The sequence below is a fragment of the Ceratotherium simum genome, chromosome 21 (genome assembly GCF_057802395.1).
Source record: "Ceratotherium simum simum isolate JZ-2026a chromosome 21, ASM5780239v1, whole genome shotgun sequence".
Classification (NCBI taxonomy): Eukaryota; Metazoa; Chordata; class Mammalia; order Perissodactyla; family Rhinocerotidae; genus Ceratotherium; species Ceratotherium simum.
The window spans coordinates 33499395-33513750 of NC_141920.1; the positions used below are offsets into that span (position 1 = coordinate 33499395).

The following is a 14356-nucleotide window of genomic DNA, read 5'->3' on the forward strand; positions in this document are numbered from 1 at the left end:
GGAGCTGCAAGACGTGAGGGGCAGGACGGAGCCCAGCCAATCAAGGAGTTCGGCCAGACGGAAGCCGTGAGGCTACCGGAAGCTGCCCAGAGGTTCCGACCGGAAAGCGGAAGCAGCGCGTAGCACGTGGGGGCGGTGCCGGTCGGAGGGATCTGCGTCCCCTCGGTTTGTAGAAGGTGAGGCTGGCGGTGGTGACAGCGGAGGACGAGGGGCAGGGCACTGGGGACTGGAGAGACGCTGCGGAGCAGCGAGACTGGCTGAGCGTCATGGAGGGCTCAGGGGAGCAGCCGGGCCTACAGCCACCGCATCCCGGGGACCATCGCATCCGCGACGGCGACTTCGTGGTGCTGAAACGGGAAGATGTGTTCAAGGCAGTGCAAGTCCAGCGGAGAAAGTAAGTCAGGTCGCTGGCCATGGGGTTCGCTCGCTCCCATCTTCCAGAGACCCAGGTCTTCCCACAGACTCCTCCTGCCAGGATCCCATTTTTGGCTCTGTGGATCACCAACCTCCTCTCTCGTTATCTCCTCTCAGGTCTTCCCACAGAGGCCTTTTCCCCCCAGGATCCCTTCCCCTACTCCTCCTATCTTCTTACAGAGTCCCCCTTTCCATGGTATCATACCTAGCCCACTGCCTTCAGCAGCATCCTCCGACTTGCCACAGAATCCCTTTACCATTCTTGGCCCCTGAGGTGCCCCAGTGCCCCCTCCTCCCTCCACGCCCACCCCATCCCGTCCTGGGGTTCTTCCCCTAGGTTCTTGAGATCTTCTCTCCTGTTTTCTCATAGAACCAACCCTTCAGCCTCTGATCTCATCCTTGCCTCTCACAGTCCTCCCCCTCACTTTTCCCATAGACCCTCCTTCCTCCCTAATCTCTCAGCCAGGATGAATCCCACAGAAATGAAACCTCTTCAACTTTGGGCTTCCAGGCTCTTCTCTCTACCCAAACCGGAATACCTGTCTACACAGAATAACATTAGGACACAACTTTCTATAGAATGTGGGATCATTCTAGGGTTCCTCATTTTACACCAAAAGATGTGAGGTCTGGGAAAGTTAAATTGCCCAAAAGCAGTTTGCTCGAGATCTCAGAACTTGATTAGGTTTGGTTAGTGAATCTGCTGATTAGTTATCACTCTGTTTTAGTACTAGAGGAGTGGGAATTTTGATAACTTTCTGGTTGGGGGAGAGATTGTTAAATTTCAGTAACTTATTAATGGAGCAAATGTATTGGGATGTTTTGGTTAATTATTTGAGAAGTACAACCAAGCTTTCTTTTGCTTGTATTATTATAGTACTTTTGACAAAGGCGTAAGTTGACTGCAATGTCAGGAGAATAGCTTTCTTCAGACCATGAGGCTAGGTACTGTGAGACTTGGAATTCTGGTAAATGCTCACTTCAGATGGATTTTTACTCCTATGTGAATCAAACTGTTGACTGGTATTTAAAGGGAAACAGGTGTCATTAGAAAATAGCCAAAGGGCTGGCCCCGTGGCTTAGCGGTTAAGTGCACGCGCTCTGCTACTTGTGGGCCGGGTTCGGATCCCAGGCGCACACCGACGCACCGCTTGTCGGGCCATGCTGAGGCGGCGTCTCACATACAGCAACTAGAGGGATGTGCAACTACAACATACAACTATCTACTGGGGCTTTAGGGGAAAAAAGGAGGAGGATTGGCAATAGATGTTAGCTCAGGGCCGGTCTTCCTCAGCAAAAAAAGAGGAGGATTGACATGGATGTTAGCTCAGGGCTGATCTTCTTCACAAAAAGAAAAAGGGGGAAAAAAAAGAAAATAGCCGGGCCGGCCCTGTGGCTTAGTGGTTAAGTGCGCATGCTCCGCTACTGGCGGCCCGGGTTCAGATTGCGGCGTGCACGGAGGCACTGCTTCTCCGGCCATGCTGAGGCCGTGTCCCACATACAACAACTAGAAGGATGTGCAACTGTGACATACAACTATCTACTGGGGCTTTGGGGGAAAAAAAGGAGGAGGATTGGCCATAGATGTTAGCTCAGAGCTGGTCTTCCTCAGCAAAAAGAGGAGGATTAGCACAGATGTTAGCTCAGGGCTGATCTTCCTCACAAAAAAAAAAAAAAAGAAAATAGCCAAGTAATAGTCCCTAAAGCACCAAGGTGGTGACAACCAAGATTTTTTGCACAAGCACCAGTTCGGTGCAGGAAAAAAATAGAAGGGAGGAGGGATTTCTTTTAGTCAGGAAATGTAATCTCTGCACCAGCTCTTAAGCATTTTTAAATTCTCCGTTGATAAAATATTTCATTTTGGTGGTTGAAATAGGAGAAATTTTATAACTGTCTGTCATCACTACTATACTTTGTATTCTTGAAACCAGTACTTTTTTTCTTTTCAGAATTTCTGATTAGAAGTGTGTGCCTTCTTCCAAGTACATAATTTTTTGTAAAGTGCCAGCACTAATTATTTAAACTTTTTAATTGAAGTGTAACAGTGCAGCAAAATCCTTAGGTTGTAAGTTCGATGAATGAGCACAAAGTTACACAGCTGTATAAAGACCGAGCAGGTGAAACTTTGGTCTTTCTTTCTCTCTTTCTCTCTTTCTCCCTTCCTTCCTTCCTTCCTTCCTTCCTTCCTTCCTTCCTTCCTTCCTTCCTTCCTTCCTTCCTTCCCTCCCTCCCTTCCTTCCCTCCCTTCCTTCCCTTCCTTCCTTCCTTTCCTCCTTCCTTTCCTCCCTCCTTCCCTCCTTCCTTTCTCATACTGTCCTTTTAAGTTGCTTAATTTTAAAATGTAGTAGTTTGAGTGTGCTTCTTAATAATGTGCTCTTTTAGACAAGAGCTTTTTCATTACCAAAGAGACAGAGAGCAACATCCTTATTTCTAAAAAGTACTCTTTAGACATTTATTTGGAAACACTTTTCATCACTATTTTTGGCAGAAGCCATAGCATTCGTTTCCATTTATTTTGAAAATGACTCTCTGAGCTCAGCTACATCCCAGCCCAGACTTTCCCTTCAGTCTTCTCTCGGGGCTGCACTCATCTCGTTGGGCAATAGTAGTCCTGGCTCTCTGAGAAGGAAACTCTGCAAATCCCACTCTTTCCCAGCGAAAACATGCCTCCACATCCCTCTGACTGGGCCCCACTTTCCTGACTAGGTCGGTGACCTCCTGTCAGGCCAATCAGTTTGAGTAACACATCCTTCTTTGCATGTCAGACCAGCTGCCAGAGGGGTAAACCGATCCCAGTTCAGACCCAGAGTTTCATTAGCACTGGGGTGCTCAAAGGATAGGGGTGTAGGGTGCACATCTGGGCTGAACTGAGTTTCAGCTTCTCTGAGGGGGTTTATGTCAGCAAATATTTTGAGTATCTGTTATGTTCTGTTATGTATTAGTAACTGGGGACCCAGCAAAGACTAAGCATTGACCCTACCTGGATCACTTAGGATCTCGCAGGAATTCACTCAGATGGTTAAAGTAAGGAAATCTAATGAAGATGTGATACATACACCTACAGAGGTGTGACAGGGTTTACAGAACCAGTAGAGAATGGTGATGCACCCAGGGTCTAGCAGTGGTAGGAAGCCTTCGGCAATGAAACCTGGGTGATGGGGTCTGTGTATTCTGTCATTGTCAGCCTCCTGGGGCACAGAGAAAGGAAGAGAAGATGTGGGGTGGGGCACAAACAGAAGTAACCAGTACATGTCTTCCAGGATTCAGAGTTCTGTGGATGTGGGCCATGTCCTGAAGCTAGGCAGGGCTTCTGAGATCCATTGGTCTTTGCTGGGGTAGACTGTGTGGTATAGTGGAAAGCCAGGCTTTGGGGTCAGGCAGACCTGGATTTGAATCCTAGCTCACACTTGTAACCATGAATCTTGGACAAGATACTTTCCCTGAGTCTCAGATTATTCATCTGGAAAGAGCTATGTCCCAGGATTACTGTGAGAATTAAATCAAAAAGTATGAAATACACCTGGCACATATTGCCTAGCCCCAATCAACACTCAGCAGATGTTAGTTTCCTTCTTTTGAAAGGAAAGAGTTTGTTTTTGTGGGATTTCCCTTTTAAATTGTAATTAAGATAAAAATCTGGGTAAGAGAAAGGCTCAAGTTGCCTGATCCTCGGTACGTAGAGCGTTGTCAGTGTTAAGCACCATTTCCAAATGTGTAGATTGTCAGTAATGTTTATTTGTAAATATAATTTGCTTTTACTAGATAATTTTCAAAGAAAATGGCCAGATAAATTTGTTAAATCCCTATCATCTTAATGATTGTTCAGTTTTGGGATTTTCTCATGTCAGTTACAAGGGGCATCCCAGTGTGTATCTGGTGGCCTGGCAGTCTTGATGACCCTTTATGCTATTCAGGAAATCTGCAAAGCCTGTGAATTTGGACATCCTGTCAGACAGTGCAAACTGGAGTAAGACCCATGCCTCTATCCTTGTTTCTCCTTCCAAATTCATTGATTTTCTGGCTTTATTAATTTTATGTCTCTGCCCCAACTTAGTTCTCTCTAGTCCATTTGTCAGTTTGTGTTCAGAGATAATGCTGCTGATCATCCTTTGTAGAGACCAGTTTTGAAATAAACTAGATTGAACATATCTTTTCTATACTGAATGCAAATGAGATTCAGCTAATTAATTGTATTTTCTTCCCCAGAAAAGTAACTTTTGAAAAACAGTGGTTCTATCTGGATAACGTCATTGGCCATAGTTATGGAACCACATTTGAAGTGACCAATGGAGGAAGTCTTCAGCCTAAGAAGAAGAAAGAAGAGCCTACTTCAGGTGCACTACTTTGGGTGTATGAAATAGATTCTCTTGAGCTGGCTAGTCAGAAACCTGTCAACCCCAATTAATTCTAAAGTGCTAGCCCAGGCAGTCCCCAAAGAAATCTAAACTCATAATCTAAGAACTATAGTTTGGTGGAATGAAGCAAGGGCTGCCTTTGGCTTTGAGATACCTGGATTCTGGCTCCAGCCCATCGTTAACTGGCCCTCTGACCAGGCATTTAATCCCATGAGTCCTTGCTTTTGCAGTGTAAGAGTAAGTGCAGAGCCCTTTCAGTGCCCAGAGGTTAAGTAACAGCTGCGAGGTAATTAGCATATGGTAGAGGTTCAGAGGTCTGGCTTTGAATTTAACTGACTAGGGTTATGTTCCAGCTTCATCACTTGCCTTGTAACCTTGGGCAAGTTATTTGGTTTTTCTGAGACTTATATCCTCATCTGTAAAATGGGGCCATAAACACTTTTAATGCTTAAGGTGTAGTGAGTATTCAGTCATAGGACACATAGGAAGTTCTTAACAGTGCCTTGCCTGTAGTAAAGGCCTCATAATTTTAACTAATGTTATTAATTAAAATTAAATACTTGTTAAAATAAATGTACTTAAAGTATCTTATTAATAAAATAAAAAAATAATTAATACTAAACTAAAAAATACTATTAAAGTTCTGGTTCCAACTCGTTAATTAAATACTTCTAAATTAACACCCGTATTTTTATTAAACAACAAATATGTTCCAGGAATGATTAGGTACTGTGACTATAGTAGTTGATGAGATAGACCATGTCATAAAATTTACTTAGCAGTGGAGAACACCAAAAATAATCAAGTAGACAAGCAAAAAACATAATTTCAGATGGTGACAGATGCTGTGAAGATGATAAAGCAGGGAGGTATACTGGAGGCTGATTGGATGAGGTGAGACTTGGCTGAGATGATGAGCTCAGCCATGAGTGATGGAAAGGATCCAGCCACTCAGAGGTCTGTCATGAGAGTATTCCAGGCAGAGGGAGCAGCAGGGCCAGAGCCCACAGTGAGACAGTGCTTAGTGTGTTTGAGGAACAGAAAGAAGGGTAATGTGGCTGAAGTACAGGAGTCACATGAGGCCAGAAAAGGTATACAGGGGCCAGATCATATGCGCCCTTGCAGGTCATCTTTGTAATGTATTCTAATTGCTATAGGAAGCCACTGTATGGTCTTGTACATCAGAGTAGATGAGCCAGTTTGCACTTTAGAAAGAGAATGCTGGTGTCCAGGTGGATTGTAAGGGGGTAACAATGGGAGCAGGAAGATGAGTTAGACGCTTGGAGTAGTCATGGCAAGAAAGGATAGTGGACTGGGGTGGGGGCCATCGAATTGGAAGGCCAAATTTGAGTGGCTGATGGGCTGGATGTGGATATGAACTTGGAAGAAGAGAGATTTTAAAATAATTTCAGATCGTAAATGTCATAAAGCAATTTCCTTCCTTAGAGACCAAAGAAGCGGGCACTGATAATCGAAATATAATTGATGATGGGAAATCTCAGAAACTTACTCAAGATGACATAAAAGCTTTAAAGGACAAGGGCATTAAAGGAGAGGTAATATTCAAAGGATGTCACGTTTTGTTGTTGTTTGGTATTTAGGAAATTGCTTGGTTTTTAAAGCAGACTTTAAGATAAAATGTAAAAATTCTGTATACTTCTGTTAGAAATAGTTTGAAATGGGGCCGGCCCCGTGGCTTAGCGGTTAAGTGCGCACGCTCCGCTGCTGGCGGCCAGGGTTCGGATCCCGGGCGCGCACCGACGCACCGCTTCTCCGGCCATGCTGGGGCCGCGTCCCACATACAGCAACTAGAAGGATGTGCAGTTGTGACATACAACTATCTACTGGGGCTTTGGGGGGAAAAATAAATAAATAAAATTATATAAAAAAAAAATAGTTTGAAATGTATATGCAATTAGGTATATCAAAGATTTCGTTTCTTATATGCAGGAATGTAAGTGAATGACATTACTAATATTGTTAGCAAAAGAGAATTTAATAACAGTGCATATCAGAGCTTCGCTTTGTTCATTTTCAGCCAGTGTCTTCAGGAATGACAATTTCCTTTACCTCTCTTTTCCCTTTATTGTGTATCTCTGTTCTTTTTCCTCGGTTTAAATGGAGTTATAAAGCACTTATATTTTAATACAAATTCTAGACAGAGTAAAAAAAATGTAAAGTTCACCCATTTGGACTTTTGTGGGAAAGAGACTGGAGAATCAGACCTTGGGATACGTTCTGGGATAAGAAACCTTTGAAGTTATCTGTTCTGTGAAAATAAAGTTTCAGGAAATCTGCTTGCTCCTTTTCTTATAGGAAATAGTTCAGCAGTTAATTGAAAATAGTACAACATTCCGAGACAAGACAGAATTTGCTCAAGATAAATATATAAAAAAGAAGAAAAAGAAGTAAGTATTTTTTGTTTGAAAAGGATGAAAACATTAAATCTTTTCATAGCTTTATAAAATATATTATTAAAAATATTTTTAAACCAGTTTTTTAAATTGGCGTTCTGTTTTTTTCTTCCCCCAGATATGAAGCCATCATTACTGTTGTGAAGCCATCCACCCGCATTCTTTCAATTATGTATTATGCCAGAGAACCTGGAAAAATTAAGTACGCTTTGTTTCCTTTCAAAAGTATAATTGGGGGAAAATGTATCTTTAAGAAAGTCATGATTTTAAGTAAAATGAAAAACTTGCTCACCTGCATAAAGTGTCTTCCTACCTCATAAATTGTAAGTCCTTTTTACTGTTGCCTCCAAAGCAATCATTAATCTTATCAATATAATTTTTATAAAACACATGTAACTTGAAAAATGATGATTAAAATAGCAGGCTTTGCTTAGCTAAGAATGAAGGAATCATTCTTTTTTCCTTAGCCACATGAGATATGATACACTCGCCCAGATGTTGACGTTAGGAAATATCCGTGCTGGCAATAAAATGATTGTAATGGAAACGTGTGCAGGCTTGGTGCTGGGTGCCATGATGGAACGAATGGGAGGTAAGATTTAACATTTTCAAGTTCATTAAAACCCCACCATGATTTGAGTAGAGGGGTCTAAAAAATTCAAAACTCCTAGAAAGTGAGGCTGAGTCACTGTGAGGTTCATGAAGTGACTTGGGTGGGCCTGCACAGCTCTGGCCCCTGGGAACTTCTGGCACAGTCCACATCTCCCAGCGTTTGCTGTGTTGGCACTCCTGGATGGCAGTTGTCCTTTCCAGCCTCAGTATCAGTGGGGATGGTTCTGAAGCCTGTGGCTAGCTAGGACCTCCCAGAAAGTGATTTCAGTAAACTCTTGGATAGCTGGTGTGTTCATATTATTGGCCTGGATTGAGGAGATTGGGTGGGAAGAATACTAGGGATATATTCTGTCCTGGAAGAATACAGCACAGGCTGATTTGCCTGTACTTTCTCTGACCCTGTAGAAGATAAGAACCGTTAACTGCCCTGTTTGAGAATTGGACTGGGGGGAAGCTAAGAGCCAATCTCCAATCATCTGACATCCAAATTTGCACAATCACAAGGTTTTACTGTAGTGTCAAGTAGGGGTAAGCTTCTTTAAGGCTTCCTGTTTATCTGTTTTGGAATTATATTACCTCAGACCCCTAAAGGAGCTGCATCATTCTTCAGCCTCTGAACAAAGTAAAGTAGAGAGGCTTTCAGTCTTCTTACTGTAGAGAACCCTGAGGGTTTGCATAGTCTAGAGTCACCTCCATGGAGAGATATTTGTTTCTTTTATCTGTTCAGGTTTTGGCTCCATTATTCAGCTGTACCCTGGAGGTGGACCTGTTCGGGCAGCAACAGCATGTTTTGGATTTCCTGAATCTTTCCTCAGTGGTCTCTATGAATTCCCCCTCAACAAAGTGGACAGTCTCCTAAATGGAACATTTTCTGCTGAGATGTTATCTTCAGAGCCAAAAGACAGTCCTTTGGTTGAAGAAAGGAATGGCATGCTGGAGGAAAAACAGGCTTCAGAACAAGAGAATGAAGACAGTATGGCAGAGGCCCCAGAGAGCAATCACCCAGAAGAACAAGAAACAATGGAGATTGTCTCTCAAGATCCAGAATTTAAGGAGCCTGAAGAGAAAGGAAGCAGAAAGGATTATGTAAGAAAGTTAAAAGTCCCCACTACTCTCATAATAGTCCCCTCAGGTCTGCCGTTAACTTCATTTAAGCAGTGAGATTTGGTTTGGCTTTGGAGCATCAGCTCCCCAGATAATAAATATCAAAACAGATGGAGAAAGAGTGTGTGCATGGGTGTACCCATGTAAGTGATTTAATCTTTGGGATGGAGCTTTAGGATACAGAAGCATTGTATAGGTAGCTTAATGATGGTTTTATATAACACATGGGCTTTCTTGTGTGTTTTCAACTTTATTTGTTGCTTTAGTTCGAGTTGATAAATACTGTTGAAATGTTTTGACAGACAGCGTTTCCATAAACCTGATGAATGACCTCAGTACGTTGGTTTCTTATTTTTCTTCTTGAAGATTCAGGAAAAGCAGAGGAGACAAGAAGAGCAGAGGAAAAGACATTTAGAGGCTGCTGCTCTGCTGAGTGAAAGAAATGCAGATGGGTGCGTTGATGAAAGAAGGCAGGAGATGTCTTGGTGCTCATGGGCTGTGCTTCAAACAGATTAGCATTCTCTGTCTGCTTTGGTTATAGTGGGAGCAGAGATGATGATTCTGTCTTGGGTTTTTAAAGAAAGGAGGCTGCGTTTGGCTAGGTGGGAAATTGACTGTGCTAGTTTCGGAGTTTTAGAAGAAATTTGAAATTTCTCCGATGATGGTGCATCAGACAGGGCTGTGTAGTCCCATTAGGTGCAGGTGATGGGGTATTCAAACTGATGTGATACTGGCTAATGGCAAGGGCTAAGGAAAACCTGACAGGAGAGGTAGATTCAGATCTCTGCAGAGCCAGTATTACAATGTTGGATTTGTTTCCAGATGATTTTTTTTTAAATCAAGAATGTCATTAAATGCTACTTAGAGTTGCCAAGCACCATGAGAGCTTATAATCCAATTTGTGTTTCCTAGAAAGTAATAGCTCACGATTTTGTTTGGAATTTCTAGAATGTTGTATTTAAAGCTCTTCCTTGTGTGAGTCATGCAAGTAAATACATGATTGTTTTAAACGCATTTTAAAACTTATGGTCGACTTTGGGGGTGTAGAGAAATAATTTGTCTAACGTTTTCCTTGCAGTTTAATTGTAGCTAGTCGTTTCCATCCTACTCCACTGCTGCTGTCTTTGCTGCACTTCGTGGCCCCTTCACGGCCGTTTGTGGTCTACTGTCAGTATAAAGAGGTAATACTGGAACGGAATGAACAGGAATTCTTGCACCTGAAAGTTGACTCTCAAATTTACTCGAAGTAATTCTTAACAGAACTCTGTTTATGCCTTTAGCCTCTGTTGGAATGCTATACAAAACTGCGAGAAAGAGGAGGGGTCATCAACCTCAGGCTGTCTGAAACCTGGCTCAGAAATTACCAGGTACGTGTTCTCACAGCCCGTCCCCGGAGCGCTTCTCCCGAGTCCTTGGCTCTTTGCAATAGTGCTGGAAGTTGTTAAATAGAGACATCCCTTTTTCTGTCTATAGAGATGAAAGAGTCTCATGCCTGTAACTCAGATAAAGTGCCCTGACCTTTCTTGACCCTTTTTTCTCCTTTCATGTCAGAGTCTATTGCTCTGTAACTCCAGTTCTGGGACTTATTAAAATGCAAACAGTTGTGGTTCGTGTTGCCCCAAAGCCTCAAGATCACTGTGGAGGGAATAACTGATAAGAGCAAAATCCCTAGGCAAGCCTCTACTCTGTTGGGATGTCTCACAACAAGTTTCAGGATTTACTGGTGGGCGGTGTGTAGTTCAGGTCCTCTGGGAGTCATATGCCAAGATGGAATTAGAAGTATAAGAGATTTATCAGGGGAAATGCTTTTGAAAGATATGGGGAGAGGGAGCAGGATTAGACAGGGAGGGCCATCAGACCATGGTGCAGGTCTGGTGCCTGTGAAAGAAGAGGGAGGAAGGAGGGTAGGGGAGGAAAAACCTACAGGGCTCCTCTGAGAAAGTCTCAGCCAGGATGATGGGGAACCCCTGAGCAAAGATTGCCCATTAAAGGAGCCCTGTCTTGGGCAGAAATGGTCCAGTCCTGGTACCCATGCTTGTTACAGACTTGGAGCAGCCCATGGCCTCCCTGGGTGTGAATGCTACAGCAGATCCCAAGGGAGCAGCAGCTAGAGGCTTTCTGCTGCTTGAACTCCTCACAGTCAGTTCCCTCTTGAAGAGAGATGTGAGGGAGCCCCTGCATGGCTGCCACAGGCCCTGCCCTGCTGCTTGGACATCTTACTTAATCCAGGACACCCTATAGCCCTCAGCAACCCTGCCCTTCATGGCGGTCATCTTATTTAGCCATGGTAATGGGAGAGAAGAAGGCTTGTCAGAGTTAACAGGGTATTAGGGAAGGGAGGCTCTGGATGTATGTCCAGTAGCTACATCTCCATGGGCCCAAGCTCCACTGCTAGCCATGAAGCCTAGAGCCAAGAGGAAGAAAGCTACACTCACAAGTGTAGCTTGTGAAGCCCAGAGCACTCACAGACATTTGCCCATTCCCCACTAGAAACTTGCTTCAGGTTTAAGAAAAATGGCTTCAGTTTTATTTTTCAAAAGAAAATCACTTAAACTAATTTCTACACTTTTATCTGCACTATCTTGTGAAGGAAGGTCTGTAGGAATTGTCCAATTAAATCTTCAAGAGAATCTGTGTCATTTAAATTCTGGTTTCTGGCATGTGTATTGTTAGCATGTGCTTTATCTGCTTAGGAAAACATGAATGTCTATCTTTCTGTCTTGATTAGGTTTTGCCAGACCGAAGTCATCCCAAACTACTGATGAGCGGAGGTGGGGGGTACCTTCTCTCAGGCTTCACTGTTGCCATGGACAACCTTAAAGCAGAGCCCAGCCTCAAATCCAGTGCGAGCACTTTAGAATTACACAAGACTGAAGAGCCAGCGGCTAAAAAACGGAAATGTCCAGATTCTGACTCTTAACCTTTCAAAAACTGCTTTGATTTTTGTTCTCAGGCATTATACAGTTAGTAATTAAATTTAAATGCCATTACTAATTGTTTTTTTATATCCTAAGAATGTGTCTGTACACCTGTTCCTGGGAAGGACGAGTTAGCCTTTTGTCCACCTGACACAGATGGGTTTGGTCTGTCAAAACCGTGAGCCAAAATACCCAAACTTGGGGTAAGCAGTGGACTGGTATATGGCCAATTCTGTTTATTTCACAAAAATCCTCTTAAGTACTTTCAGTACTCTGTACAAGTATCTTGAGAATTTAGATATCCTAAAAATATATTTATACGAGACTTTGTTTATATGTTAAGCTAAGCAGAATAACACAGCATAGCTAAAACTTAGTGGGTACTGAAAGGAAGGAATTTGTGGAAGAAATTTCTTCTGTTCATTCTGCTCTCTTCAGCCTAAGCAATATGGATGTGTGAGTGTGTGAGATTTACAGTACCAAAAATGTCCACCCTGTTCCCTGCAGTGGAATAAACTTTTTAAAAATGCTCGATTTTATTATTTTAGTAGTTGACAACCTAGGAAAGTTTTGAGTATTTATTTTATTGCTTTTTTTTTTTGTCAACAGAAAGGTGTAGTAGGGTACTTTTTTGGCATTAATTTGCCAGTCCCCTCATTCTTTGTTCCAAATAAAGTAACTAGAGGGGCCGCCCCATGGCGTAGTGGTTAAGTGCGCACACTCTGCTGCTGGCGGCCTGGGTTCGGATCCCGGGGCATGCACCAACACACCGCTTGTCAGGCCATGCTGGGGCGGCATCCCACATAAAGTGGAGAAAGATCAGCACGGATGTTAGCTCAGGGCCAGTCTTCCTGAGCAAAAAGAGGATTGGCATGGATGTTAGCTCAGGGCTGATCGTCCTCAAAAAAAAAAAAAAAAAAAGTAACTAGAATTTTTGTATACTATTCAATAAAGGAAACAGAAATGGTTTTTTTCCGCTCGCCAGAGACTTATGGGGATATACACATACACACACACACATGTATATGGATGTTGGTATATACACATACGTATATATTTATATATAGACACACATACACATGGAGACAGAGAATGCACTACCTATATGAACTATGACAAAATTTAGTGCAGGGCTTAGACCAGTTCTCATTGCATTAGTGTCACTCCTTGTCAAATGTATTTTAAAGTGCCTTTTTTGGTGATTATTCATGCTGGTTTGTTGAGCTCTGGCATGATTAGGTGGTTAGCCTTTCTAAGCTCTGAAAAAATATAGTCAAATTATTTAGTCATCTCCTGCAGCCAAGAAAAGTGTTTAGAGTAAGCCAAGGCTCTTGTCCATTTGAGAATCTTAGTCTTGCTCACTAAACATGCTCATCATGTGTATTGTTCACGTCGTTTGAGAATAGATGTGGATCATCCAGTGAGGAGCATCTCAGAAAAAAAGAAATCACTTTTTCCTAATAGCATGTACTATTCTGATAATGGCCAGTGTGATTGCCAACAAGTACAGTTTTGATTCCTTTTTCTTAAAACATTTGCTTTTAAAGAATAAAAGTGTTTCCTACTATGATCTGTCTGACTCACATTAATGATGCTGTCAATGACGCCGCATTCACTGGCTTCCAGCTAATTGTGACACATGGTCTGTATAAGAAAACATGCCCGGATTGGCATATCACTGAAGATGTCCGTGCAAAAAGTTATTACCCACATAACAACCAGTCAAGTTTGAAGGAGAATACACTGTGCACAGACTGGATTCAGTAGTGGCTGGTCTCCACTGGTCACTGTTAGAACCATCTCCTACTTGGGACTCAACCAGTTTCCAAGTCCCATTCCATTCCCTTCAGTCTGGGGGTCTGCACTGCCATGGCCCTGTGTGCCCATGCAGCTGCCCCTGGAGTTGGCTTGTGGACACATCCCACACACCAGCAGCAGCTGAAGTTAACCTATTGTTGCTTTTTTCTCATTCATATAACTTACTTCATCTTTGAATACTAATGATTTAATTCAGTGGTTTGAAAACTTAATATGCACCAGAATCCCTTGGAGGGCTTGTTAAACACAGATTGTTGGGTCCCCACCCCAAAGTTTGTGATTCAGTAGGTATGGGGTGGGGCAGAAAATTTGCATTTTTGATAAATTTCCAGGTCATGGCTGGTGCCCCTGGCCCGGGAACCACTCCTTGAGAAACACGCCTATGTGTACACCCATGTCATGAGTGCAGCTACATACATGATGTTTTGGTCTTGTTCATAAAATGGGTATCCACCTTTGGAACAGATGAGTAGATAATTCTATGACTTCTGGACATCCAGGCACCAGGAGAGTGATGTGAAATAGCACTTGAATGAGTAGCAATCAGACAAAAATCATTTTATAATGTCCATCTTATTTCTCCATTGGATTAGGGTACTTGGAAATATACAGTGGTGCCAGTTAGAGAATTTTTAGTTTAGAGGTACACTAAGATTTATGAAGCAAATCTTTTTTTTACCCCCAGCTTTATTGAGTTATAATTGACATATAACATTGTGTT

General features: G+C 42.7%; 1 protein-coding gene across 1 annotated transcript; it reads left to right on the forward strand.

The window, feature by feature from the left end:
* Positions 1–130: 130 nt before the first annotated feature.
* Positions 131–13384, forward strand: TRMT6 (tRNA methyltransferase 6 non-catalytic subunit). Its single transcript, XM_004433771.2, has 11 exons — positions 131–394; positions 4621–4748; positions 6216–6325; positions 7086–7177; positions 7302–7385; positions 7651–7775; positions 8523–8881; positions 9266–9351; positions 9978–10080; positions 10180–10266; positions 11628–13384. The coding sequence occupies exons 1-11, from the start codon at positions 267–269 to the stop codon at positions 11817–11819; spliced, it is 1494 nt and encodes a 497-aa protein (XP_004433828.1). The 5' UTR covers positions 131–266; the 3' UTR covers positions 11820–13384.
* Positions 13385–14356: the final 972 nt, after the last annotated feature.